The sequence below is a fragment of the Strix aluco genome, chromosome 21 (assembly GCF_031877795.1).
Source record: "Strix aluco isolate bStrAlu1 chromosome 21, bStrAlu1.hap1, whole genome shotgun sequence".
In the NCBI taxonomy this organism is placed as follows: Eukaryota; Metazoa; Chordata; class Aves; order Strigiformes; family Strigidae; genus Strix; species Strix aluco.
In genome coordinates, this window is record NC_133951.1 from 3,894,867 (window position 1) to 3,920,828 (window position 25,962).

At 61.6% G+C, this 25,962-nt stretch overlaps 2 protein-coding genes and 2 long non-coding RNA genes across 4 annotated transcripts; all 4 read right to left on the minus strand.

Annotated features, from left to right (window-relative positions):
• Positions 1 to 52: 52 nt before the first annotated feature.
• LOC141932955 (uncharacterized) lies at positions 53 to 4,959 on the minus strand. The gene is made up of 8 exons (XM_074847209.1): positions 4,904 to 4,959; positions 4,721 to 4,853; positions 4,341 to 4,433; positions 3,871 to 3,898; positions 2,755 to 2,845; positions 2,287 to 2,347; positions 1,698 to 1,748; positions 53 to 1,558 (listed from the first exon to the last, which is right to left on the minus strand). Exons 1-8 carry the CDS (start codon positions 4,957 to 4,959, stop codon positions 1,202 to 1,204), a joined length of 870 nt encoding a protein of 289 aa, XP_074703310.1. The 3' UTR covers positions 53 to 1,201.
• A 246-nt stretch (positions 4,960 to 5,205) lies between these two features.
• LOC141933204 (uncharacterized) lies at positions 5,206 to 6,781 on the minus strand. Its single transcript, XR_012626024.1, has 3 exons — positions 6,651 to 6,781; positions 6,209 to 6,281; positions 5,206 to 5,646 (listed from the first exon to the last, which is right to left on the minus strand). It is a non-coding gene; the product is annotated as an uncharacterized LOC141933204 (long non-coding RNA).
• A 6,908-nt stretch (positions 6,782 to 13,689) lies between these two features.
• On the minus strand, positions 13,690 to 18,503 carry LOC141932956 (uncharacterized). Its single transcript, XM_074847210.1, has 6 exons — positions 17,865 to 18,503; positions 17,395 to 17,422; positions 16,279 to 16,369; positions 15,811 to 15,871; positions 15,222 to 15,272; positions 13,690 to 15,082 (listed from the first exon to the last, which is right to left on the minus strand). The coding sequence occupies exons 1-6, from the start codon at positions 18,501 to 18,503 to the stop codon at positions 14,726 to 14,728; spliced, it is 1,227 nt and encodes a 408-aa protein (XP_074703311.1). The 3' UTR covers positions 13,690 to 14,725.
• A 246-nt stretch (positions 18,504 to 18,749) lies between these two features.
• LOC141933212 (uncharacterized) lies at positions 18,750 to 20,325 on the minus strand. Its single transcript, XR_012626030.1, has 3 exons — positions 20,195 to 20,325; positions 19,753 to 19,825; positions 18,750 to 19,190 (listed from the first exon to the last, which is right to left on the minus strand). It is a non-coding gene; the product is annotated as an uncharacterized LOC141933212 (long non-coding RNA).
• Positions 20,326 to 25,962: the final 5,637 nt, after the last annotated feature.

Genomic DNA, 25,962 nt, shown 5'->3' on the forward strand with positions numbered 1-25,962 from the left:
GGAGTTTAAAGCTTGGCCGTCCCACTGTGACGCCCCTCCCGTGGAGCACGCCTGAAACGCGAAGGCGGCCTTACCTGGAGCTGTGTGTGCTTGCTGCCTTGTCCGGCACGGCGGCTGCCTGTGGCTGTGCTCCTGGGGAGGCTGCTGGCGGGCTGCAACCAAAAAGCATCCGATGTGGGAGAGCCAAGGAGGCGAGGAAAGACAAGATCCTTTCCCCCAACACCAGTTCCTGCCTGGCAGGGGAAAGCCTCTGTCCCACTCAGCTGTGGCAGGATTCAGCCTTTGGGCTGCAGGGGGAGCAAAGACACCTCAAAACCTCCCTCACGGCTGTTTCTCCTTGCTGCATCCACCCCCTTCCCCCGGGCAGCACCAGCCCCAGCCAACACAGCCCTGCCCACGCCACAGGGCTCTCTGTCTGCAATTCGCTTCAGAGTCCCCTTCAGTGGCACAAGTCTGGACCTGGCTCCGTGTCGACTCAGCTGGAGGAGGTGCTTTGCCTCAACTAGGAGGAAGGAAGGGGAATGAAGGCAGCAACCAGGAGCACAGGGAGGAGCTCGTGGGGGTGTGCTGATCCAGGACAGCTCCGCGGGACCCACGGCACTGTGTGCCCTCTTGGCTACAACCGGCAGGAGAGCCCAGAGGTGGGAGGGGACTGCGCGCTGGATCACTGGGACACAGCCCCACGTTATTACCCCAACCTGAGACAAGACAGTGCTTAAAATTCATTTCTCAGATCCGAGCCCAGGGTTTCTGAGAGCTCCTGCTGGAGCAGCTCTGTGGGTGGGATCACACATGGTACGAGGTTTGAGCTGGGCTTGGGGCTTGTCTCTTTTTTTTTTTTTTTTTTTTTTTTTTTCCCTTTTCCTTCCTCCCAACAAGAGATCAGAGCAGCCCTGCCTGCTCTTATCTCTCAGGACCGTTTACAGAGCCACTTTTAAATAGCTCTTTTCAGTGACCAAATCTCACAGCAAGTGACAAAGTGGCAACGTGCTACTGCCTGGTCCGTGGCCACTGCTGGGACATTGCTGGGTGTCACTGACACTGGCGTTTCCAGCTCTGGCGGACACGAGCAGCTTCTTCAGCTTTGCAAGTTTCCACTCAGACAATTGCTCCCCACCTTCGCCCAAAGTCCCTCTTCCACCAACGCACCTTAGTCCTTGCCCCAACCCACCAGCTGCTACTCGTGTCCAGAGGGGATTTTTCAGGGTGAAAGGAGATTTGAGGGGACTACCAGACCCATTGGCATCCCTGCTGCAGCAACAAGAGAGACGAGTGCCTGTAACGTGGTCACAGTGCAGCTGGATCCCACCCAGAGGTGCAACTGTGCTTTGGGGTGGACCAGCGACGCCCTCAGCCACCCAAATCCTGACCCAGAACACCGGTTCTCGTCTGGCCGTGTGCAGAACAGGCTGGATGAGGTCCAAGGGAAGAGCTGAGGCTCCATTCCCAGAAAGGAAACGTCAGTTCTGTAACCTGTAGCACCTTTCACAGTTGTCTTCCCTGGCCCAGAACCGGGTCTCGACGCTCCCAGCAGATCCGCTTCCAGGTCGTCCAAACCCTGGAAAGCAACAGCACGGCGACGGGAGCAGGGCGAGTGCTACTCCTGCCTCAGCGCTGCTTCTCCCTTCGGAGGTTGGTGCTGGAGGCCACGGCTGCAGCCCACGCGGGGCTCAGACCAAGGGTATTTCTGCACTGACCTTCAGGCTCTGCAGCAGACCTTGGGGCTCTCCGCCGGAGGCACTGGAGCCCTGCACGCCAAGGAGGGCGGAGATCAGAGACAAGCAGACTTTGGAAACTCCTCACCCCTCGCTTCCATGCTCCGGCCCCCGCTTTTCCTCATTGTTTGGATTGGGAGAATACACGCCCAGCTCCTCCTGGTGTGCCCCTCACTGGAAACCCCCCGTGCCTTGATTCCTTTGCTGACATCCTACTGCCTCAGGAAGAAGCGTCAGCAACACCCAGGCTGGTGCTTTGGGTGAGGGTCCTTCCTGTGACGCTTCCTCCCAAGAGCGCCCACAGCAGGGCTGGGCTGCAGCACGACGTGCCCCCCTGGCTTTGCTCCAGCCCACCCAGGGCACCCTCAAGCCCTTCTCCCAACAGCCACCCGCTCCCCCGGCCCAGCTCCCCCACAGCCACGCCACAGAGGGGTCACCTCTTCAGCCAGACCTCGCGGTTCCCCCCGATATCCCACTGCTGACTTGCCTGGGGTGACACCAGGGGCAAGCCTGGCCCAGCTCAGTCCCAGCCCTCGGGATACCCAGGCTCTCTCCCAAAATTCGGGCTCACCTCTGCAGCTTCCACGCCCTCTGCAGGGAATCTGTTGAAGAAATCCTCCGCTACACGGGACCTGTGACACGAGCCCGGGGGTCAGCAACAGCACCCGGGAGCGTTGGGGACAGCCAGGCCAGGTGGCAGCCGGCGGAGGGGACCACACGGGCACACCGCGGCAGCCACGTCGTGCGACAGAAAAGGAGGCGAACATAGCACCCGCATAAAAGATGGGAGTGCTGGGACTGCTGCAGTTAAGCGAGCAACTCTCCTAAGGCAGATGTACAGGAGATGTACCGGGCTGGGCGCACCCAGCTCTCGCTGGAAAGCTGCAGGCTCTGGGCTCCCAGTTCCCAAAGGCATCGCCAGTAACTCGCCTTCCCGGGCACTCGCTGTCGGGGCAGGGAGCGAGGGGGAGAAGCCGAGGACCCGGGGCAGGTCACAAGGACCTGGGGAGCACAGAGGCTGTGTCTGAAAGGCACTCACTTCTGGCTGGCCGGCGAGCTGGTGCCCCGGGCTCTCCCACTGCGGCCCTTGGCCAGCCAGGAAGTTCTTGTAGAATTCACGGGGCTTTCGTCTGGAAACAAGACAGGGAGACGTGAGGATGACGGACATGGGCATATTCCTGACCTGGGCACCCCAAAGGGGGATTTGCTGTCTCCCCAAGGGACACAGAGGCTTTTAATCAGAGGCGAACTTCACTGGGCCTCCCCAAGCTGACGTCCAGCCTATTCAATGGCCTCTGACTCTGGGAAACCCTGCTTGCTGCTTCCTCCCCCTCAGAGATCACTGGCTGTTGCACCAGCACCTCCCGCTCCCAGCAGGGGACTAAGAGCACAAGGATGCTGCCCTTTCAGCTGCAGAAAAGGTTCCTTTTACCGTCCTCGAATCCCAGGAGGTCACTAAGCAGATCATCGACAGACTCTGAAACCAGACAAACTAAAGGTGTTGAGGCAGGGGAGCTCACCACGCAGGTGCAGAAAAGCTCCCAGTTTCAGTATGCCTTGCTCTTCTGAAAGCCCCCAAGCATACAGGTTTGGGCTCAAGCACCACCAGCGTAAGGCCTTCCTAGAGAGAACTGCCAGGACCTGACCCAGTACTGGGCGGAGAAAAGATTGCGCTTCACCTAGCCACAAGGGAGATCTCTCTACCGAGGAGCCAGCGGCTTCCTGTTCAGTCTCTGGCCACAAGCAGCCCTTCCTCTGGGAGCTCTCGCCCCACAGTGGCTCAGAGGCCCTGGGCAACCCCAAAAGCGCCGCTTCAATTACCAGGGGCTGCAAGAGGCCCCCAAACAGGCACCTGGGCGTCAGGTGAGGCGGAGAACTGAACTAACGACATCTATTCTGCTCTGGACTGGGGAAAGCCCGCAGGAAAGGGCTGTAGCACCCCGGTAAGCAAAGCCCCTCGGATGGCAGAGGCAGGTCAACGTCTCTGCTTCAGGGATGAGACGACGCACCCAACTGCAGCTCTCAGCCAAGGACCAGGAACCACCGCCGCAGCCAGGACCCCCACCTGATCCCGCTGCCCCCCGCCTCCGGCCCCGCGTTCCCGCAGAACAAAGCGCCTACGGACAGCGAAGGGAACGCGCCCCAGGCTACGTACCGCCGAAACTTCTCCGGGGTTTTGTAGCCTACGGAGAGACACAAATTCCCTCATGAGAAAAGGGCGCGGGGCTGGCCGGGTCCTGCTCCAACCCCGCCGGAGCCAGGGGCACGGTTCTCCAGAGCACCCCACAAGCAACACCGAAGCCCCCCCGCCCCCCTCCCGGCCCCGCCGCTCGGGAAACGGCCCCTGAACCGCCGGAACCCCGAGACATTCCCAACTGCAGCGGCAGCGGCGAGCACAGCCCCTCCCGCCCCCCGCGGGGTCCCTCCTGCCCCCCCCAGAGGGGCCGGAGCAGCACAGCCGCATTGCCCGGGCCCGCCTCAGCACCCCCCGCACTCACCACCGCGCCGCCCCGGCCTTCCCCTGCTCTCCCGCCGCCTTCCCGGCTCCTCCCGCTCTCCGCCGCTCCCCGCAGGGACACAAGGGTCTCCTCAGCGGCCGGCCCGGCCCGCGGCACCCCCCGTTACCTCTGGCCCACGCGATCTCCTGCTCCTGCCGGGGCCCCTCTCCGCCTCCGCGCTGCTCCGCCTCGCCCGGCCGCTCGGAACAAGGCTCCGGCGCTGCAAAAGAGCCCCGCAGGGAGCGAGTCCCGCCCGCCGCCGCCCCGGGGAGCCCCCACCTCTCCGCCGCCGGGCGCCCAACGGCCCAACCGCCGCCTCTCCGCACCCGCTGCGCGGCGCGCGCTGCCCGCCCGCGCGGCTCTTCACGAGACAGACCCCCCCCAGCCGCGGGCCGAGGAGCGCGGCAGGAGACGCTGCAGCGGCGCCGCAGGGAGACACACGCGAGAGGCTGGCGGGGCTCAGAGCAACGTCTGTGCCCGGGAAGGGGTTTGCAGGGGGACACCCACCATCGGGGATTTGATTTCGCTCCTTTCTCGCCCTTTGAGGGAACTTCCTGGCCTCCTCCCCTCTGCCAGGGCTGGGTCCTCGAGCAGAGCGGGGCACAGAGACCGCAGCACAGTGCTCCCGGCAGCTGCCAGCCTGGGAACCAGCAGAGAGGGGCACCCACCGCTGCTGCAGCCACACGCCACCTCCCTCTGCAGCGACAAGGGCTGTGACACATGCCAGCGGCCAGCCAGGGCCACATCCCGCTCCTGCACCTTTCCATTTTAAACGACAGCTCCTGCTCTCTGCACGTGCCTGGGTTCCTGCGTGGGTCCCGTCCCATCAGGGAGGCATCCGTCTTCTTCACTTCTCCATTCTGTCACACCCCCTCAGTTTATACACACTTTCCTTGGGTCCCTCCCCTAGGCCGACCCACGTTCCTACGTATCCCACGTATGGGGAGGGGTAAGGTGCTTCATGGGATGCAATTAGCACGATCTTGCTAATCTTCATTAGCATACTCAGGGTGTCAACTTTAATTTGCATTTCATGGATAATGAAGCAAAGGTCCTTCACCCGACGGATGCCCTTGAAACTTTACAAGATGCCCCACAGCAGAACCGTCCCGGCTCCACAGGGCTCCCTCCTCCAGCCCACCCTGTGCTGCCCAGGCAGCCTCATCAGCTCCACACTCTGCACCCCACAACCACAGTTCCGCTACTCGCGAGTGCTTGAGACGTTCCCCGGCTGGGAGGGCCTCCACTCCCCCCATCCCTTCTCTCTCTCAGGCTGTTTGTTCTCACAGGCATCCTTTTTCCCGAGCTCTGCTGGAGGAGTTTCTGCCTGCTCCGCCTGGGACTTCCCTGAGCCAAGCAGCGCGCGGCTGCGAGGTGCCGTACTCACGCCAGCCAGCGCAGGTGCTCCGAGTCCGCATCTCTTCAACGTCCATCTGCAAACGCACACCACAGGGAAAGGTGACTCAGGGACACCCTGATGTTTGCACCAACCCCATGCCCGGATCCGCTCTGAAGGGAGGGGGCAGCTCGAGACCTCCCAGCACTCCTTTCCTACCAGAAAAGTAACTCAACCTTATAGGATTGAGCTTAAAAGGAGGAGCAAAGAACTCTACACATGGAATTCCAAGACTAAAAGGACTTCTTGCTCAGCTGCTTCACGTCACTGTGCTTTGGTTTCTCAGGGCAAACAGTGTCAGCTAACCTACCCCCCAGGCAGACTGCCAAGGGAGAGAGGGCTTTGGGGGGTAAACAAAAGATGGGAGTCAGGGAATTCTTCCCTCTACACTCGGACACAGGTCCCGTTGCATCACTGTTCCATCTCTCAACCGCCAGAAATTTGGGGAGGCTACAGTCTCTCCTGCATACGTAAAATGTCCCTGCTTTCCAGATATCACCTCACGTCAGCTTGTGCAGCCAAAAGAAACAGGAGCTGACCAAAAGCAGGGTGAAACAACCCAGCTCAAAGATTTTTTTTTTAAAGAACCCGCTACTCACCTGGATTTGTCAGCAACAAAGCCCAGAGGGAGCCTTTATCTGCCTCGTATGACACTGCAGGGGGACTGGAAGCCTAACAGAGCAACAGAAAGGGAATGTAAATCGCTCAAACAACAGCTTCCATTCAGACCAGATCACAATTTCCAAGGCAAAGAACGTGCACTTGTCACGGGCATGGCCAGGAAACCGGGCACAGCCACACCACCACCCAGTAAGCCAGCTCCACCCGGAGAGCCCCCAGGGGGCTTTAACAAACACCAGCCTGCTGACAGACAACGACCCTGTCGCAAAGCTCTGTCCTTGTCGTGTCCAAGAAACATATTTCCTTCATCACAGGGGAAATACCCTTGCAAAAGAAATCCCCAGAACAAGCAACGCCTGTTAGAAGCATCTGACAGAAACACACATGGGCTCGAGGCTGCTCCCAGCTCCCCTCACACACCTCTGACGGCGTCACCACGTTCCCATAGCAGACCGGCATGAGGTACTCGTCCTCTGGGCTGTACTCCACCCTCAAGGGAACCCAGGGGGTGAACGTGGCCCCCTTGAACAAGTCACGAAATATCCCGCAGTGCTCCGCCACACGCTGCTTGTGGAAAGGGCCGCTGGTCTTCTCCCACTCAGCTTAATTAACTAATTAATTAATTAACGTGGCAATAAAACTAACTTTTGAGTGTCCTGGAAGTGAACTACCCTCGTTATAATACTAAAAACCACACACACACAGAGGTTCAGAAGACGCTGCCTGGGTTGAGACCCTTTCCCTGAGCACACGCAGTAGTAGAAGCATGCAGGATGTTAATCACTAACCAATCCGTATCCAATAGGCGTATTTGGAAAAGCCTCTGACTTTTGTGTATAAAAGCAGCACAAAAACCTGCTGTTGCTGTGCTTGATTTGTGGAAAGGTCCACCGAGCACCCAGGCCTCAATAAGTACAGTAACTCTGGTGATCGTGTGAAGATCGGTTTATTGCTCGGCCATCCCTTGAGCAGGGCCTGGGGACGCCACCCCTTCAGCCTGGCACAAAAGGAGCATTGTAGGATGCTTTTCTTCAGGGACTCCAGGAAGAGCTGCTCATTATCTAAGTAAGCGTGGTCCTGAGAAGAGAGGGATGGATGGAAGGGGTATCAGAGAGTGCCACAGAAGGGGGCTGACAGTCCCGGGTGTCACTCATGAGGGAGGGAAGCATCCCAAACCGTCCTTCCTGCAGTCAGCAGGGGGCAGCTACCATCCGTGGTACCCCCTGGGGTGTGGGGGCTCCCCCCGCCCGGAGCCCACAACCTCACACTCTCAGCAAGACCTGGCTGTGGGTCAGGAGTGGGGAAGGGAGGGATGGAGAGTGGTAGGGCTGGATCTCCACAGGTGCTGAGCCTCTGGCTGCTGGAGCCGAGGGCACCGGGTGCTGTACTGGACCCACGACTTGCTGATGGCAACTGGGGGAGAACCCAGAGCAACTGGAGCAGCATTTCAGCCCCAGCTCTTTCTCCCCAAAACTCCATCCCTTTCCCACAGTGAAGCCCCACATACCACCTCGAGCTCAGGCTTAAACCAGACCTAAGGGCACCACAATGGTGGTGCAGACCCCAGAGGAGGGGGTGTCTCACGGGGGGGGCACCCAGGGAACGGGGAAGAGCCTCTACCTTGGAGATGCTGCTCCCGTTCTCTTCGATCTTTGTCTTCATCTTGCCCCCTGTCGGCAGCCACGGAGGCGTCCTGGGGAGTGCTCACCGTCCCCTGCAGCGGGTCCTTCGCGGGGGTGAGCGACCCTGTGGCTGGGCCTCCGCCCTGTCCCCCTTCCTCTCTCGGGGGTGCCTCGGGAGGCTGGTCCCGCCCCAGGAGGGGGGTCGGGCTGTGCCCTCGCCCCAGGGCAGGCAGGTCCTGCAGGCCCAGGTGCCTCAGCATGGCCTGCAGCAGGCTGTTGGGACCCTCAGCCCCCAAAGGCAGGCACATGCCTCGCCCGCAGCTGTGCCCTGGCTGAGCACAATGAGCCCCCAGCCCAGGGTGTCCCCATGCCAAACACATGCAAAACAGGGCGGTTTTGTCTGCTTTCTAGCAGCGGGGAAAGGCAGGAGAGCAGTGAGGAAAGGATGGAGGGATGATGGGCAGGGCCAGCTCGTGGCAGGAGGACAGGGAGAAGTGGCTACGTGGCCCCACTCGCCCCATCACCCCCGTGGGGCTGGTCACACCAGCTGAAGGGACCCAGGGGAAGACAGAGGCACCTGGGGAAGGAGCCACAGCCAGTCTGGAAATCCTCCCTCCCCCAGGCCAGTTCTGACACTGAGCCCCCAAGGCACAAGGGGTGTTTGTCACCCTGCCCAGCACCCCCTTGGGTGGTGCCAGGACCCCCCAAGGCCACACGACATCAACTCCCAGCACCAGGTCTTCCTTGTTCGCCTTCTCCTTCTCCAGCCTCTCCAGGGACCGGAACAGAGCCTTCCAACACAGAAAAGCATCCCATGACACCACGGCAGGGTTGGAGCTGCCTCCTGGCCAGCTGAGCAACCCTGCTCCCCCCACCTCACCCAAACCTCCAGGAAAGGTACAGTGAACCTCCACAGGGCTGCAAGGTTTGGGGGGGTGCAGACAAATCCCTTGTGGTCCCCAGCCTGGGGTCTGCCTGGAGGATGCTCTGACCCCGAGGGGGTTTCAGCCACCTACCTCCATATCTTTCTCCTTCTGGTGACGGTCATTCAGGAGGTTCCCGGTGACAGAGTTGAGCTTCCAGTAGTCCCCTTGCACCTGCGTGACGGTGGCCTGGATGCGCTTCAGCAGCTCCTCGTCCTGCTTCAGGGAGGAAGATGACAAGGTGGTGCCGTGCAAGGGGGGGCTGGCTGCCCGGGTTACTTGCCCAGTGGCCATGGGCTCTCAGTGCCAACAGGACATTTGCATCCAGGCTTTAATTTCCTTCCATGCTGCTCACTTGTACGAACCAATCTGGGAGGCAGTGAGGGGCTCCCCCACATTACAGGGAAGCACAAGCAGCTGGGGGGTGCTGGCAACCCCCTCCCAAGTCCCCCATGCCGGCATCTCCCTACGTGGCTCCTCCCTGGCAGCTGCCTCACCACCTTGCCCACTGCCTGCCGCGACATGAAATCGTCCACCAGCTCCTGGAGCTTCTCGTAGCGCTGCAGGAGCTGCCCCACCTGCTTGCTGATGTCCCCGCTGCAGACGGGGCACGCTGCCTGCACCTCTGCCTGCTCCTGCTCGCCACCATCGCCCTCGGCTCGCCCAGCTGCAGGAAGGGGAGAAGGAGTCGGCTCTGAGATGAGGTGGATGCAGTCAACAAATCCGGGTGCTGTGGAGGCTCGATGGCCCCAGCCAGCCAGGGGATGTGGCTGGAAACCCCTCCAGGACCACCCCACCGAGCTGTGGCAGTGGGAGCGCTGCCCCTGGACCTCACCTGCTCCTGCAGCTCGTCAGCCGTCTTGGCCACCAACCGCTCCAGCGTGGCCTTGGTCATCTCCTGCTGCTCTTCCAGCTCCTTCAGCTTACCCCTCATCTCCTGCAGCGTGGACCTGCTCAGTGAGACAGGGGCACAGGCAGGCTTAGCCTCCACAGGGCCGCTCAGGGGGTGTCCCTTGTCCCCCCGGGCTCCTCCTGCAGGGTAGGAAACCCTGTCCCGTCCTTTTACCCCAGTTGCAGGGTGATCTGCTCGCTGACATCCCCTTTCCAGCTGGCTCCAGCTACCTCCAGCTTTCCGAGGGCATCTTCCAGCTGCCTGATCTGGGAAAGGCAGTGGTGGATGAGTCAGGGCACAGCCCCCTCTGTTGTCCCAGCCCAGGGGCCCTTCAGCTGCCTCCTCCCTGCCCAACTCCCCCCTGCAATCCCCACAGCCCCCCCAGGGACTGCTGCCAGCTCACCTTCCCATTCTCGCCCTGCAGGTCACTGGTCAGGCCCTGCAGCGAGGACACCCGGCCCTGGAGGTCGGCCAGGACGCTGGCGATGCTCTCCTTGTCTAGATGTGGTCCGAGGGGACATGCTGTCAGTGAGGGGGTCTCGCCTTTGAGGCCAGGCTCTGAGCACAATGAGCCCCCAGCCCAGGGTGTCCCCATGCCAAACACCCCCCTGCCAGCCCCCCCAGGGGCTCCTACCTCCCTCCGAGAAGAGCAGGCGCGGCTTCTCAAGCTCGGCGTGCTCTGACTTGGTGGCTTCCAGCTGGGCCACCTGCTCCTTCAGGCTGGCCAGAGGTGGCTGAGCTGCCCGATCTGGCGGAGAGCCTCCACCGTCTCTGCGCAGCGGTCGGAGACGCTGCTGGAGCCTGAGGATTCCCAGGGCACGGGCGGCTCTTGCAAAGGGGATGTGGCCCTGGGATCAGTGTCAAGGCGGATCTCTAACCCCTGGGCTGTCAGCGAGAGGGTCCTCACTGCCGGCTGTCCTGCCCAGGCAAGCTGTGTGCTGGGTAAAGCCTTGCCTCCCTCCTTGGGACTTTCTCAGTGCCAGAAAGGCTGGAGTCCATGCGGGAGGGGCTTGGCTGAACCCCTGCTCCTCCTCCTTGGGTCCCTGGAGGTGTTGGCTGCACCCCTGGGGTGGTGGTCTGGGTGCTGGAGGTACTTGGCTGCACCCCTGGGGTAATGCTCTGGGTGTCAGAGTACCCTGGCTGTGCCCCTGGGGTGGAGGACTGGGTGTCAGGGGCCCCTGACTCTTTCCCCAGCATAATGGTTTTGATGCCAGGGGATCCTGGCTGTGTCCCCAGGGTGGTGGCACGGGCATCAGACGTCTTTGTCTTATCTGACGAAGCACCTGCCCCCTTCTCAGGGGCCACTGGTGCTCTCTGCCTCCCCGGGGAGCCAGGCTGTGTCTGTGGAGTCCCCTTGCTGGTCCCTTTGCTGGTCCTGGGTGCAGGCTGCGTCCCTGGTCCCTTCAGTCCCAGCGCTGAGCTTGCCCCATGCGGGGCGTCCATGTCTGCAGTGGGGGGCTCGGCGGGGGCAGCCTGGCCCTCACTGCCATCCTGCGAAGAGGAGGCAAAGGGGAGCAGGTTTATGGGCGGAAGTGCAGCAGCAAGGGCCACCCGCCCTGTCCTCAAACCCCCCAGCTCACGGAGCCAAACTCAAGTACCCCAAAGGCAGAGACTGCCCACCAGGCAATCCTCCAGCACCTCCCAGCGCACCATGTTGCTCACCTCCTCCGGGGCTGGGTAGAGGCTCAGCCTTTCCTTCAGCTTTTTCTGGGGAAAAAAGGGATTAGGGGGTCAACCCCGGCCACGTAGCCGGGTGAGATGGCACCCACAGGAGCACTGACCCCCTCCAGCATCGCTGCCCAGCCCTGCTGGGACCGTGCCCTGACACCGAGGGACTGGGTGCACCGGTGCCCCGGGCACGCAGCCGCCTCCGTCCCGGAGCAGGATCCGGGCGTGCGCGCGGCCGTACCATGTCACTGTCCAACGCTGTCTGGTCACGGAGGGCCGGCAGCTGGCCGGCAGCGTCCTGGAGATTCCCCCGGAGCGGGACAAGGAGAGGGATGGCAGCCCAGACACAGGAGCAGGATTGAAAAGGAGCATCCGAAAATTAACTTGGGCACAGGACAGAGGGATGCCAGGCAGGGTTGTGGCTGTGTTGCACGGGTAGATCTTTATCTCCTCTCCTTCTTAGCACCCATGTTTCTTTCTTTACAGCTGTTTAGTTAAAAAATGTCTTAGCGTCACCTTGGTTGGTGCATGCAGTTACCTCTTCAGCCTTGGGACACCCTTCCTGCTCTTCCCTCCTGGCACCCTTCACGCCGGGTGACACCCAGTCCCCAGTCTGGGGACTCAGCCCACAGGGACAGAGAGAAAAGACCCAGGCCCTTCAGCATCGGGGGCTTTCCGGTGGGACCCTCAGCCCCCAAAGGCAGGCACGTGCCTCGCCCGCAGCTGTGCCCCGGCTGTGCTAACCTGCGCACACACAGGGACGCTCTCGGGGAGGTAAAGCCCTGAGGAGAGCACCTCCTCCCAGCCCGGGAACAGCCATCCAGCCCCAGCCTCCTGCAGTCCCTCCTCTACACATCTCCAGCCCAACCCCACTGCTGCCCAGGTGACACTCGGCAGCCCCTACCCCAGACACAAGCACGCTGGGCTCTTCCTTCTCTGGGGACAGACTCGAGGAGAAGACCTTGCGAGGCCTCTGGGAGACAGCGTGTGTCCTGCCACCAGGGCCGGGCCGGGAGGTCCAGCTCCATCAGAAATGGAGGCTTCGAAGTCCAAGCAAGAGCTGCCCTCCCTGTCACAGGCTACGATTCCCCTTCACTTGTCTAGAAACAAGCTCAGAGCATCTTCACCACCGGACTGGGGAAAACCAGCTGAAGAGAAAGCCCTTCGTCAGCTGCAGCCTCTGATGTCTCATTAATAGGAGACAGAGATGCCTGGGGAACTCTGTCAACACTGCTCAGGCAACGCAGGCTTGTCAATGCACACGATTTACAAAGCAGCCACAGCACACACGCTTTGGCCTGACAAATACAACTGGTGGCATCTCAGGGCTCTCCAAAGCCTTTGCCTCCATGAACACAGGCTCCCAGGGCTGCAAAGCGGGGCACAGCCATCCTCCTGCCCAGGGAGCACGGGCAGAGCTGGGTGACGATGAGTTGGCAGGGGAGGGCTCACGATCACCACCCTGATCCTGCACCTCTTCGGGGCACAGGCCCAGCAGACCTACCTGAGCCAGTGGGGCAGGGCGCTGCGTCTCCTGCTCTCCTGGGAATGCTCTCCTGGGAACAAGGCTGCGGGGACTGAAAGTCAACAAGTCTGTGATTCAGACAGGCCAAGGGGAACCATTCCCTCCCAGAGGGATGAGGGCCTGGGTCTCCTCGGCAGAGCGAGAAGGGTCCTGCCCCGCTCTGGCAGCTGGGGATGGGGACGGAGGCTCAGACAGGCTTGTCCAGACCCGCACCCCTACCCCACCCCACGCACAGTGGCAGGGACTCTGCTCTGCAGAGTAAGTCTGGGGGCAAAGCACGGCTCCTCCTCCCTCTCCCTCAACTAGGGAGGAGGCTGGGTCCCCTCAGCCACTTGCAGTGGCCTCTGAAGCGATGCTCAGCCTCAGCCGAGGGCAGGAGGGGGTCTGCCTGCACACAGCGCTAGTGGCACGAGTGTTGGGGCAGCACGAACTTAGGCCCACCCATTGCTCAGAGAGAGCAAGTCCCCGGCAGCCCTCTCAAACCCCACAGGCAGCGCTGCGGAGCTCAGTGCGCCCCAGCACCGTGTCCCCACCACACCACGACATGAGGCTTGTTCCGTGGTGCTGAGCCAGGGGAGCGGTGGCCTGCGTGGGCACAGAGACACGAGTGATGCACAGCAGCGCCGCAGCTCAGGGAGAAGCGCGCAGACATTCTCCTGCTCGGCATTTCGGGGAGTTTAAAGCTTGGCCGTCCCACTGTGATGCCCCTCCCGTGGAGCACGCCTGAAACGCGAAGGCGGCCTTACCTGGAGCTGTGTGTGCTTGCTGCCTTGTCCGGCACAGCGGCTGCCTGTGGCTGTGCTCCTGGGGAGGCTGCTGGCGGGCTGCAACCAAAAAGCATCCGATGTGGGAGAGCCAAGGAGGCGAGGAAAGACAAGATCCTTTCCCCCAACACCAGTTCCTGCCTGGCAGGGGAAAGCCTCTGTCCCACTCAGCTGTGGCAGGATTCAGCCTTTGGGCTGCAGGGGGAGCAAAGACACCTCAAAACCTCCCTCACGGCTGTTTCTCCTTGCTGCATCCACCCCCTTCCCCCGGGCAGCACCAGCCCCAGCCAACACAGCCCTGCCCACGCCACAGGGCTCTCTGTCTGCAATTCGCTTCAGAGTCCCCTTCAGTGGCACAAGTCTGGACCTGGCTCCGTGTCGACTCAGCTGGAGGAGGTGCTTTGCCTCAACTAGGAGGAAGGAAGGGGAATGAAGGCAGCAACCAGGAGCACAGGGAGGAGCTCGTGGGGGTGTGCTGATCCAGGACAGCTCCGCGGGACCCACGGCACTGTGTGCCCTCTTGGCTACAACCGGCAGGAGAGCCCAGAGGTGGGAGGGGACTGCGCGCTGGATCACTGGGACACAGCCCCACGTTATTACCCCAACCTGAGACAAGACAGTGCTTAAAATTCATTTCTCAGATCCGAGCCCAGGGTTTCTGAGAGCTCCTGCTGGAGCAGCTCTGTGGGTGGGATCACACATGGTACGAGGTTTGAGCTGGGCTTGGGGCTTGTCTCTTTTTTTTTTTTTTTTTTTCCCTTTTCCTTCCTCCCAACAAGAGATCAGAGCAGCCCTGCCTGCTCTTATCTCTCAGGACCGTTTACAGAGCCACTTTTAAATAGCTCTTTTCAGTGACCAAATCTCACAGCAAGTGACAAAGTGGCAACGTGCTACTGCCTGGTCCGTGGCCACTGCTGGGACATTGCTGGGTGTCACTGACACTGGCGTTTCCAGCTCTGGCGGACACGAGCAGCTTCTTCAGCTTTGCAAGTTTCCACTCAGACAATTGCTCCCCACCTTCGCCCAAAGTCCCTCTTCCACCAACGCACCTTAGTCCTTGCCCCAACCCACCAGCTGCTACTCGTGTCCAGAGGGGATTTTTCAGGGTGAAAGGAGATTTGAGGGGACTACCAGACCCATTGGCATCCCTGCTGCAGCAACAAGAGAGACGAGTGCCTGTAACGTGGTCACAGTGCAGCTGGATCCCACCCAGAGGTGCAACTGTGCTTTGGGGTGGACCAGCGACGCCCTCAGCCACCCAAATCCTGACCCAGAACACCGGTTCTCGTCTGGCCGTGTGCAGAACAGGCTGGATGAGGTCCAAGGGAAGAGCTGAGGCTCCATTCCCAGAAAGGAAACGTCAGTTCTGTAACCTGTAGCACCTTTCACAGTTGTCTTCCCTGGCCCAGAACCGGGTCTCGACGCTCCCAGCAGATCCGCTTCCAGGTCGTCCAAACCCTGGAAAGCAACAGCACGGCGACGGGAGCAGGGCGAGTGCTACTCCTGCCTCAGCGCTGCTTCTCCCTTCGGAGGTTGGTGCTGGAGGCCACGGCTGCAGCCCACGCGGGGCTCAGACCAAGGGTATTTCTGCACTGACCTTCAGGCTCTGCAGCAGACCTTGGGGCTCTCCGCCGGAGGCACTGGAGCCCTGCACGCCAAGGAGGGCGGAGATCAGAGACAAGCAGACTTTGGAAACTCCTCACCCCTCGCTTCCATGCTCCGGCCCCCGCTTTTCCTCATTGTTTGGATTGGGAGAATACACGCCCAGCTCCTCCTGGTGTGCCCCTCACTGGAAACCCCCCGTGCCTTGATTCCTTTGCTGACATCCTACTGCCTCAGGAAGAAGCGTCAGCAACACCCAGGCTGGTGCTTTGGGTGAGGGTCCTTCCTGTGACGCTTCCTCCCAAGAGCGCCCACAGCAGGGCTGGGCTGCAGCACGACGTGCCCCCCTGGCTTTGCTCCAGCCCACCCAGGGCACCCTCAAGCCCTTCTCCCAACAGCCACCCGCTCCCCCGGCCCAGCTCCCCCACAGCCACGCCACAGAGGGGTCACCTCTTCAGCCAGACCTCGCGGTTCCCCCCGATATCCCACTGCTGACTTGCCTGGGGTGACACCAGGGGCAAGCCTGGCCCAGCTCAGTCCCAGCCCTCGGGATACCCAGGCTCTCTCCCAAAATTCGGGCTCACCTCTGCAGCTTCCACGCCCTCTGCAGGGAATCTGTTGAAGAAATCCTCCGCTACACGGGACCTGTGACATGAGCCCGGGGGTCAGCAACAGCACCCGGGAGCGTTGGGGACAGCCAGGCCAGGTGGCAGCCGGCGGAGGGGACCACACGGGCACACCGCGGCAGCCACGTCGTGCGACAGAAAAGGAGGCGAACATAGCACCCGCATAAAAGATGGGAGTGCTGGGACTGCTGCAGTTAAGCGAGCAACTCTCCTAAGGCAGATGTACAGGAGATGTACCGGGCTGGGCGCACCCAGCTCTCGCTGGAAAGCTGCAGGCTCTGGGCTCCCAGTTCCCAAAGGCATCGCCAGTAACTCGCCTTCCCGGGCACTCGCTGTCGGGGCAGGGAGCGAGGGGGAGAAGCCGAGGACCCGGGGCAGGTCACAAGGACCTGGGGAGCACAGAGGCTGTGTCTGAAAGGCACTCACTTCTGGCTGGCCGGCGAGCTGGTGCCCCGGGCTCTCCCACTGCGGCCCTTGGCCAGCCAGGAAGTTCTTGTAGAATTCACGGGGCTTTCGTCTGGAAACAAGACAGGGAGACGTGAGGATGACGGACACGGGCATATTCCTGACCTGGGCACCCCAAAGGGGGATTTGCTGTCTCCCCAAGGGACACAGAGGCTTTTAATCAGAGGCGAACTTCACTGGGCCTCCCCAAGCTGACGTCCAGCCTATTCAATGGCCTCTGACTCTGGGAAACCCTGCTTGCTGCTTCCTCCCCCTCAGAGATCACTGGCTGTTGCACCAGCACCTCCCGCTCCCAGCAGGGGACTAAGAGCACAAGGATGCTGCCCTTTCAGCTGCAGAAAAGGTTCCTTTTACCGTCCTCGAATCCCAGGAGGTCACTAAGCAGATCATCGACAGACTCTGAAACCAGACAAACTAAAGGTGTTGAGGCAGGGGAGCTCACCACGCAGGTGCAGAAAAGCTCCCAGTTTCAGTATGCCTTGCTCTTCTGAAAGCCCCCAAGCATACAGGTTTGGGCTCAAGCACCACCAGCGTAAGGCCTTCCTAGAGAGAACTGCCAGGACCTGACCCAGTACTGGGCGGAGAAAAGATTGCGCTTCACCTAGCCACAAGGGAGATCTCTCTACCGAGGAGCCAGCGGCTTCCTGTTCAGTCTCTGGCCACAAGCAGCCCTTCCTCTGGGAGCTCTCGCCCCACAGTGGCTCAGAGGCCCTGGGCAACCCCAAAAGCGCCGCTTCAATTACCAGGGGCTGCAAGAGGCCCCCAAACAGGCACCTGGGCGTCAGGTGAGGCGGAGAACTGAACTAACGACATCTATTCTGCTCTGGACTGGGGAAAGCCCGCAGGAAAGGGCTGTAGCACCCCGGTAAGCAAAGCCCCTCGGATGGCAGAGGCAGGTCAACGTCTCTGCTTCAGGGATGAGACGACGCACCCAACTGCAGCTCTCAGCCAAGGACCAGGAACCACCGCCGCAGCCAGGACCCCCACCTGATCCCGCTGCCCCCCGCCTCCGGCCCCGCGTTCCCGCAGAACAAAGCGCCTACGGACAGCGAAGGGAACGCGCCCCAGGCTACGTACCGCCGAAACTTCTCCGGGGTTTTGTAGCCTACGGAGAGACACAAATTCCCTCATGAGAAAAGGGCGCGGGGCTGGCCGGGTCCTGCTCCAACCCCGCCGGAGCCAGGGGCACGGTTCTCCAGAGCACCCCACAAGCAACACCGAAGCCCCCCCGCCCCCCTCCCGGCCCCGCCGCTCGGGAAACGGCCCCTGAACCGCCGGAACCCCGAGACATTCCCAACTGCAGCGGCAGCGGCGAGCACAGCCCCTCCCGCCCCCCGCGGGGTCCCTCCTGCCCCCCCCAGAGGGGCCGGAGCAGCACAGCCGCATTGCCCGGGCCCGCCTCAGCACCCCCCGCACTCACCACCGCGCCGCCCCGGCCTTCCCCTGCTCTCCCGCCGCCTTCCCGGCTCCTCCCGCTCTCCGCCGCTCCCCGCAGGGACACAAGGGTCTCCTCAGCGGCCGGCCCGGCCCGCGGCACCCCCCGTTACCTCTGGCCCACGCGATCTCCTGCTCCTGCCGGGGCCCCTCTCCGCCTCCGCGCTGCTCCGCGCTGCTCCGCGCTGCTCCGCCTCGCCCGGCCGCTCGGAACAAGGCTCCGGCGCTGCAAAAGAGCCCCGCAGGGAGCGAGTCCCGCCCGCCGCCGCCCCGGGGAGCCCCCACCTCTCCGCCGCCGGGCGCCCAACGGCCCAACCGCCGCCTCTCCGCACCCGCTGCGCGGCGCGCGCTGCCCGCCCGCGCGGCTCTTCACGAGACAGACCCCCCCCAGCCGCGGGCCGAGGAGCGCGGCAGGAGACGCTGCAGCGGCGCCGCAGGGAGACACACGCGAGAGGCTGGCGGGGCTCAGAGCAACGTCTGTGCCCGGGAAGGGGTTTGCAGGGGGACACCCACCATCGGGGATTTGATTTCGCTCCTTTCTCGCCCTTTGAGGGAACTTCCTGGCCTCCTCCCCTCTGCCAGGGCTGGGTCCTCGAGCAGAGCGGGGCACAGAGACCGCAGCACAGTGCTCCCGGCAGCTGCCAGCCTGGGAACCAGCAGAGAGGGGCACCCACCGCTGCTGCAGCCACACGCCACCTCCCTCTGCAGCGACAAGGGCTGTGACACATGCCAGCGGCCAGCCAGGGCCACATCCCGCTCCTGCACCTTTCCATTTTAAACGACAGCTCCTGCTCTCTGCACGTGCCTGGGTTCCTGCGTGGGTCCCGTCCCATCAGGGAGGCATCCGTCTTCTTCACTTCTCCATTCTGTCACACCCCCTCAGTTTATACACACTTTCCTTGGGTCCCTCCCCTAGGCCGACCCACGTTCCTACGTATCCCACGTATGGGGAGGGGTAAGGTGCTTCATGGGATGCAATTAGCACGATCTTGCTAATCTTCATTAGCATACTCAGGGTGTCAACTTTAATTTGCATTTCATGGATAATGAAGCAAAGGTCCTTCACCCGACGGATGCCCTTGAAACTTTACAAGATGCCCCACAGCAGAACCGTCCCGGCTCCACAGGGCTCCCTCCTCCAGCCCACCCTGTGCTGCCCAGGCAGCCTCATCAGCTCCACACTCTGCACCCCACAACCACAGTTCCGCTACTCGCGAGTGCTTGAGACGTTCCCCGGCTGGGAGGGCCTCCACTCCCCCCATCCCTTCTCTCTCTCAGGCTGTTTGTTCTCACAGGCATCCTTTTTCCCGAGCTCTGCTGGAGGAGTTTCTGCCTGCTCCGCCTGGGACTTCCCTGAGCCAAGCAGCGCGCGGCTGCGAGGTGCCGTACTCACGCCAGCCAGCGCAGGTGCTCCGAGTCCGCATCTCTTCAACGTCCATCTGCAAACGCACACCACAGGGAAAGGTGACTCAGGGACACCCTGATGTTTGCACCAACCCCATGCCCGGATCCGCTCTGAAGGGAGGGGGCAGCTCGAGACCTCCCAGCACTCCTTTCCTACCAGAAAAGTAACTCAACCTTATAGGATTGAGCTTAAAAGGAGGAGCAAAGAACTCTACACATGGAATTCCAAGACTAAAAGGACTTCTTGCTCAGCTGCTTCACGTCACTGTGCTTTGGTTTCTCAGGGCAAACAGTGTCAGCTAACCTACCCCCCAGGCAGACTGCCAAGGGAGAGAGGGCTTTGGGGGGTAAACAAAAGATGGGAGTCAGGGAATTCTTCCCTCTACACTCGGACACAGGTCCCGTTGCATCACTGTTCCATCTCTCAACCGCCAGAAATTTGGGGAGGCTACAGTCTCTCCTGCATACGTAAAATGTCCCTGCTTTCCAGATATCACCTCACGTCAGCTTGTGCAGCCAAAAGAAACAGGAGCTGACCAAAAGCAGGGTGAAACAACCCAGCTCAAAGATTTTTTTTTTAAAGAACCCGCTACTCACCTGGATTTGTCAGCAACAAAGCCCAGAGGGAGCCTTTATCTGCCTCGTATGACACTGCAGGGGGACTGGAAGCCTAACAGAGCAACAGAAAGGGAATGTAAATCGCTCAAACAACAGCTTCCATTCAGACCAGATCACAATTTCCAAGGCAAAGAACGTGCACTTGTCACGGGCATGGCCAGGAAACCGGGCACAGCCACACCACCACCCAGTAAGCCAGCTCCACCCGGAGAGCCCCCAGGGGGCTTTAACAAACACCAGCCTGCTGACAGACAACGACCCTGTCGCAAAGCTCTGTCCTTGTCGTGTCCAAGAAACATATTTCCTTCATCACAGGGGAAATACCCTTGCAAAAGAAATCCCCAGAACAAGCAACGCCTGTTAGAAGCATCTGACAGAAACACACATGGGCTCGAGGCTGCTCCCAGCTCCCCTCACACACCTCTGACGGCGTCACCACGTTCCCATAGCAGACCGGCATGAGGTACTCGTCCTCTGGGCTGTACTCCACCCTCAAGGGAACCCAGGGGGTGAACGTGGCCCCCTTGAACAAGTCACGAAATATCCCGCAGTGCTCCGCCACACGCTGCTTGTGGAAAGGGCCGCTGGTCTTCTCCCACTCAGCTTAATTAACTAATTAATTAATTAACGTGGCAATAAAACTAACTTTTGAGTGTCCTGGAAGTGAACTACCCTCGTTATAATACTAAAAACCACACACACACAGAGGTTCAGAAGACGCTGCCTGGGTTGAGACCCTTTCCCTGAGCACACGCAGTAGTAGAAGCATGCAGGATGTTAATCACTAACCAATCCGTATCCAATAGGCGTATTTGGAAAAGCCTCTGACTTTTGTGTATAAAAGCAGCACAAAAACCTGCTGTTGCTGTGCTTGATTTGTGGAAAGGTCCACCGAGCACCCAGGCCTCAATAAGTACAGTAACTCTGGTGATCGTGTGAAGATCGGTTTATTGCTCGGCCATCCCTTGAGCAGGGCCTGGGGACGCCACCCCTTCAGCCTGGCACAAAAGGAGCATTGTAGGATGCTTTTCTTCAGGGACTCCAGGAAGAGCTGCTCATTATCTAAGTAAGCGTGGTCCTGAGAAGAGAGGGATGGATGGAAGGGGTATCAGAGAGTGCCACAGAAGGGGGCTGACAGTCCCGGGTGTCACTCATGAGGGAGGGAAGCATCCCAAACCGTCCTTCCTGCAGTCAGCAGGGGGCAGCTACCATCCGTGGTACCCCCTGGGGTGTGGGGGCTCCCCCCGCCCCGAGCCCACAACCTCACACTCTCAGCAAGACCTGGCTGTGGGTCAGGAGTGGGGAAGGGAGGGATGGAGAGTGGTAGGGCTGGATCTCCACAGGTGCTGAGCCTCTGGCTGCTGGAGCCGAGGGCACCGGGTGCTGTACTGGACCCACGACTTGCTGATGGCAACTGGGGGAGAACCCAGAGCAACTGGAGCAGCATTTCAGCCCCAGCTCTTTCTCCCCAAAACTCCATCCCTTTCCCACAGTGAAGCCCCACATACCACCTCGAGCTCAGGCTTAAACCAGACCTAAGGGCACCACAATGGTGGTGCAGACCCCAGAGGAGGGGGTGTCTCACGGGGGGGGCACCCAGGGAACGGGGAAGAGCCTCTACCTTGGAGATGCTGCTCCCGTTCTCTTCGATCTTTGTCTTCATCTTGCCCCCTGTCGGCAGCCACGGAGGCGTCCTGGGGAGTGCTCACCGTCCCCTGCAGCGGGTCCTTCGCGGGGGTGAGCGACCCTGTGGCTGGGCCTCCGCCCTGTCCCCCTTCCTCTCTCGGGGGTGCCTCGGGAGGCTGGTCCCGCCCCAGGAGGGGGGTCGGGCTGTGCCCTCGCCCCAGGGCAGGCAGGTCCTGCAGGCCCAGGTGCCTCAGCATGGCCTGCAGCAGGCTGTTGGGACCCTCAGCCCCCAAAGGCAGGCACATGCCTCGCCCGCAGCTGTGCCCTGGCTGAGCACAATGAGCCCCCAGCCCAGGGTGTCCCCATGCCAAACACATGCAAAACAGGGCGGTTTTGTCTGCTTTCTAGCAGCGGGGAAAGGCAGGAGAGCAGTGAGGAAAGGATGGAGGGATGATGGGCAGGGCCAGCTCGTGGCAGGAGGACAGGGAGAAGTGGCTACGTGGCCCCACTCGCCCCATCACCCCCGTGGGGCTGGTCACACCAGCTGAAGGGACCCAGGGGAAGACAGAGGCACCTGGGGAAGGAGCCACAGCCAGTCTGGAAATCCTCCCTCCCCCAGGCCAGTTCTGACACTGAGCCCCCAAGGCACAAGGGGTGTTTGTCACCCTGCCCAGCACCCCCTTGGGTGGTGCCAGGACCCCCCAAGGCCACACGACATCAACTCCCAGCACCAGGTCTTCCTTGTTCGCCTTCTCCTTCTCCAGCCTCTCCAGGGACCGGAACAGAGCCTTCCAACACAGAAAAGCATCCCATGACACCACGGCAGGGTTGGAGCTGCCTCCTGGCCAGCTGAGCAACCCTGCTCCCCCCACCTCACCCAAACCTCCAGGAAAGGTACACTGAACCTCCACAGGGCTGCAAGGTTTGGGGGGGTGCAGACAAATCCCTTGTGGTCCCCAGCCTGGGGTCTGCCTGGAGGATGCTCTGACCCCAAGGGGGTTTCAGCCACCTACCTCCATATCTTTCTCCTTCTGGTGACGGTCATTCAGGAGGTTCCCGGTGACAGAGTTGAGCTTCCAGTAGTCCCCTTGCACCTGCGTGACGGTGGCCTGGATGCGCTTCAGCAGCTCCTCGTCCTGCTTCAGGGAGGAAGATGACAAGGTGGTGCCGTGCAAGGGGGGGCTGGCTGCCCGGGTTACTTGCCCAGTGGCCATGGGCTCTCAGTGCCAACAGGACATTTGCATCCAGGCTTTAATTTCCTTCCATGCTGCTCACTTGTACGAACCAATCTGGGAGGCAGTGAGGGGCTCCCCCACATTACAGGGAAGCACAAGCAGCTGGGGGGTGCTGGCAACCCCCTCCCAAGTCCCCCATGCCGGCATCTCCCTACGTGGCTCCTCCCTGGCAGCTGCCTCACCACCTTGCCCACTGCCTGCCGCGACATGAAATCGTCCACCAGCTCCTGGAGCTTCTCGTAGCGCTGCAGGAGCTGCCCCACCTGCTTGCTGATGTCCCCGCTGCAGACGGGGCACGCTGCCTGCACCTCTGCCTGCTCCTGCTCGCCACCATCGCCCTCGGCTCGCCCAGCTGCAGGAAGGGGAGAAGGAGTCGGCTCTGAGATGAGGTGGATGCAGTCAACAAATCCGGGTGCTGTGGAGGCTCGATGGCCCCAGCCAGCCAGGGGATGTGGCTGGAAACCCCTCCAGGACCACCCCACCGAGCTGTGGCGGTGGGAGCGCTGCCCCTGGACCTCACCTGCTCCTGCAGCTCGTCAGCCGTCTTGGCCACCAACCGCTCCAGCGTGGCCTTGGTCATCTCCTGCTGCTCTTCCAGCTCCTTCAGCTTACCCCTCATCTCCTGCAGCGTGGACCTGCTCAGTGAGACAGGGGCACAGGCAGGCTTAGCCTCCACAGGGCCGCTCAGGGGGTGTCCCTTGTCCCCCCGGGCTCCTCCTGCAGGGTAGGAAACCCTGTCCCGTCCTTTTACGCCAGTTGCAGGGTGATCTGCTCGCTGACATCCCCTTTCCAGCTGGCTCCAGCTACCTCCAGCTTTCTGAGGGCATCTTCCAGCTGCCTGATCTGGGAAAGGCAGTGGTGGATGAGTCAGGGCACAGCCCCCTCTGTTGTCCCAGCCCAGGGGCCCTTCAGCTGCCTCCTCCCTGCCCAACTCCCCCCTGCAATCCCCACAGCCCCCCCAGGGACTGCTGCCAGCTCACCTTCCCATTCTCGCCCTGCAGGTCACTGGTCAGGCCCTGCAGCGAGGACACCCGGCCCTGGAGGTCGGCCAGGACGCTGGCGATGCTCTCCTTGTCTAGATGTGGTCCGAGGGGACATGCTGTCAGTGAGGGGGTCTCGCCTTTGAGGCCAGGCTCTGAGCACAATGAGCCCCCAGCCCAGGGTGTCCCCATGCCAAACACCCCCCTGCCAGCCCCCCCAGGGGCTCCTACCTCCCTCCGAGAAGAGCAGGCGCGGCTTCTCAAGCTCGGCGTGCTCTGACTTGGTGGCTTCCAGCTGGGCCACCTGCTCCTTCAGGCTGGCCAGAGGTGGCTGAGCTGCCCGATCTGGCGGAGAGCCTCCACCGTCTCTGCGCAGCGGTCGGAGACGCTGCTGGAGCCTGAGGATTCCCAGGGCACGGGCGGCTCTTGCAAAGGGGATGTGGCCCTGGGATCAGTGTCAAGGCGGATCTCTAACCCCTGGGCTGTCAGCGAGAGGGTCCTCACTGCCGGCTGGCCTGCCCAGGCAAGCTGTGTGCTGGGTAAAGCCTTGCCTCCCTCCTTGGGACTTTCTCAGTGCCAGAAAGGCTGGAGTCCATGCGGGAGGGGCTTGGCTGAACCCCTGCTCCTCCTCCTTGGGTCCCTGGAGGTGTTGGCTGCACCCCTGGGGTGGTGGTCTGGGTGCTGGAGGTACTTGGCTGCACCCCTGGGGTAATGCTCTGGGTGTCAGAGTACCCTGGCTGTGCCCCTGGGGTGGAGGACTGGGTGTCAGGGGCCCCTGACTCTTTCCCCAGCATAATGGTTTTGATGCCAGGGGATCCTGGCTGTGTCCCCAGGGTGGTGGCACGGGCATCAGACGTCTTTGTCTTATCTGACGAAGCACCTGCCCCCTTCTCAGGGGCCACTGGTGCTCTCTGCCTCCCCGGGGAGCCAGGCTGTGTCTGTGGAGTCCCCTTGCTGGTCCCTTTGCTGGTCCTGGGTGCAGGCTGCGTCCCTGGTCCCTTCAGTCCCAGCGCTGAGCTTGCCCCATGCGGGGCGTCCATGTCTGCAGTGGGGGGCTCGGCGGGGGCAGCCTGGCCCTCACTGCCATCCTGCGAAGAGGAGGCAAAGGGGAGCAGGTTTATGGGCGGAAGTGCAGCAGCAAGGGCCACCCGCCCTGTCCTCAAACCCCCCAGCTCACGGAGCCAAACTCAAGTACCCCAAAGGCAGAGACTGCCCACCAGGCAATCCTCCAGCACCTCCCAGCGCACCATGTTGCTCACCTCCTCCGGGGCTGGGTAGAGGCTCAGCCTTTCCTTCAGCTTTTTCTGGGGAAAAAAGGGATTAGGGGGTCAACCCCGGCCACGTAGCCGGGTGAGATGGCACCCACAGGAGCACTGACCCCCTCCAGCATCGCTGCCCAGCCCTGCTGGGACCGTGCCCTGACACCGAGGGACTGGGTGCACCGGTGCCCCGGGCACGCAGCCGCCTCCGTCCCGGAGCAGGATCCGGGCGTGCGCGCGGCCGTACCATGTCACTGTCCAACGCTGTCTGGTCACGGAGGGCCGGCAGCTGGCCGGCAGCGTCCTGGAGATTCCCCCGGAGCGGGACAAGGAGAGGGATGGCAGCCCAGACACAGGAGCAGGATTGAAAAGGAGCATCCGAAAATTAACTTGGGCACAGGACAGAGGGATGCCAGGCAGGGTTGTGGCTGTGTTGCACGGGTAGATCTTTATCTCCTCTCCTTCTTAGCACCCATGTTTCTTTCTTTACAGCTGTTTAGTTAAAAAATGTCTTAGCGTCACCTTGGTTGGTGCATGCAGTTACCTCTTCAGCCTTGGGACACCCTTCCTGCTCTTCCCTCCTGGCACCCTTCACGCCGGGTGACACCCAGTCCCCAGTCTGGGGACTCAGCCCACAGGGACAGAGAGAAAAGACCCAGGCCCTTCAGCATCGGGGGCTTTCCGGTGGGACCCTCAGCCCCCAAAGGCAGGCACGTGCCTCGCCCGCAGCTGTGCCCCGGCTGTGCTAACCTGCGCACACACAGGGACGCTCTCGGGGAGGTAAAGCCCTGAGGAGAGCACCTCCTCCCAGCCCGGGAACAGCCATCCAGCCCCAGCCTCCTGCAGTCCCTCCTCTACACATCTCCAGCCCAACCCCACTGCTGCCCAGGTGACACTCGGCAGCCCCTACCCCAGACACAAGCACGCTGGGCTCTTCCTTCTCTGGGGACAGACTCGAGGAGAAGACCTTGCGAGGCCTCTGGGAGACAGCGTGTGTCCTGCCACCAGGGCCGGGCCGGGAGGTCCAGCTCCATCAGAAATGGAGGCTTCGAAGTCCAAGCAAGAGCTGCCCTCCCTGTCACAGGCTAC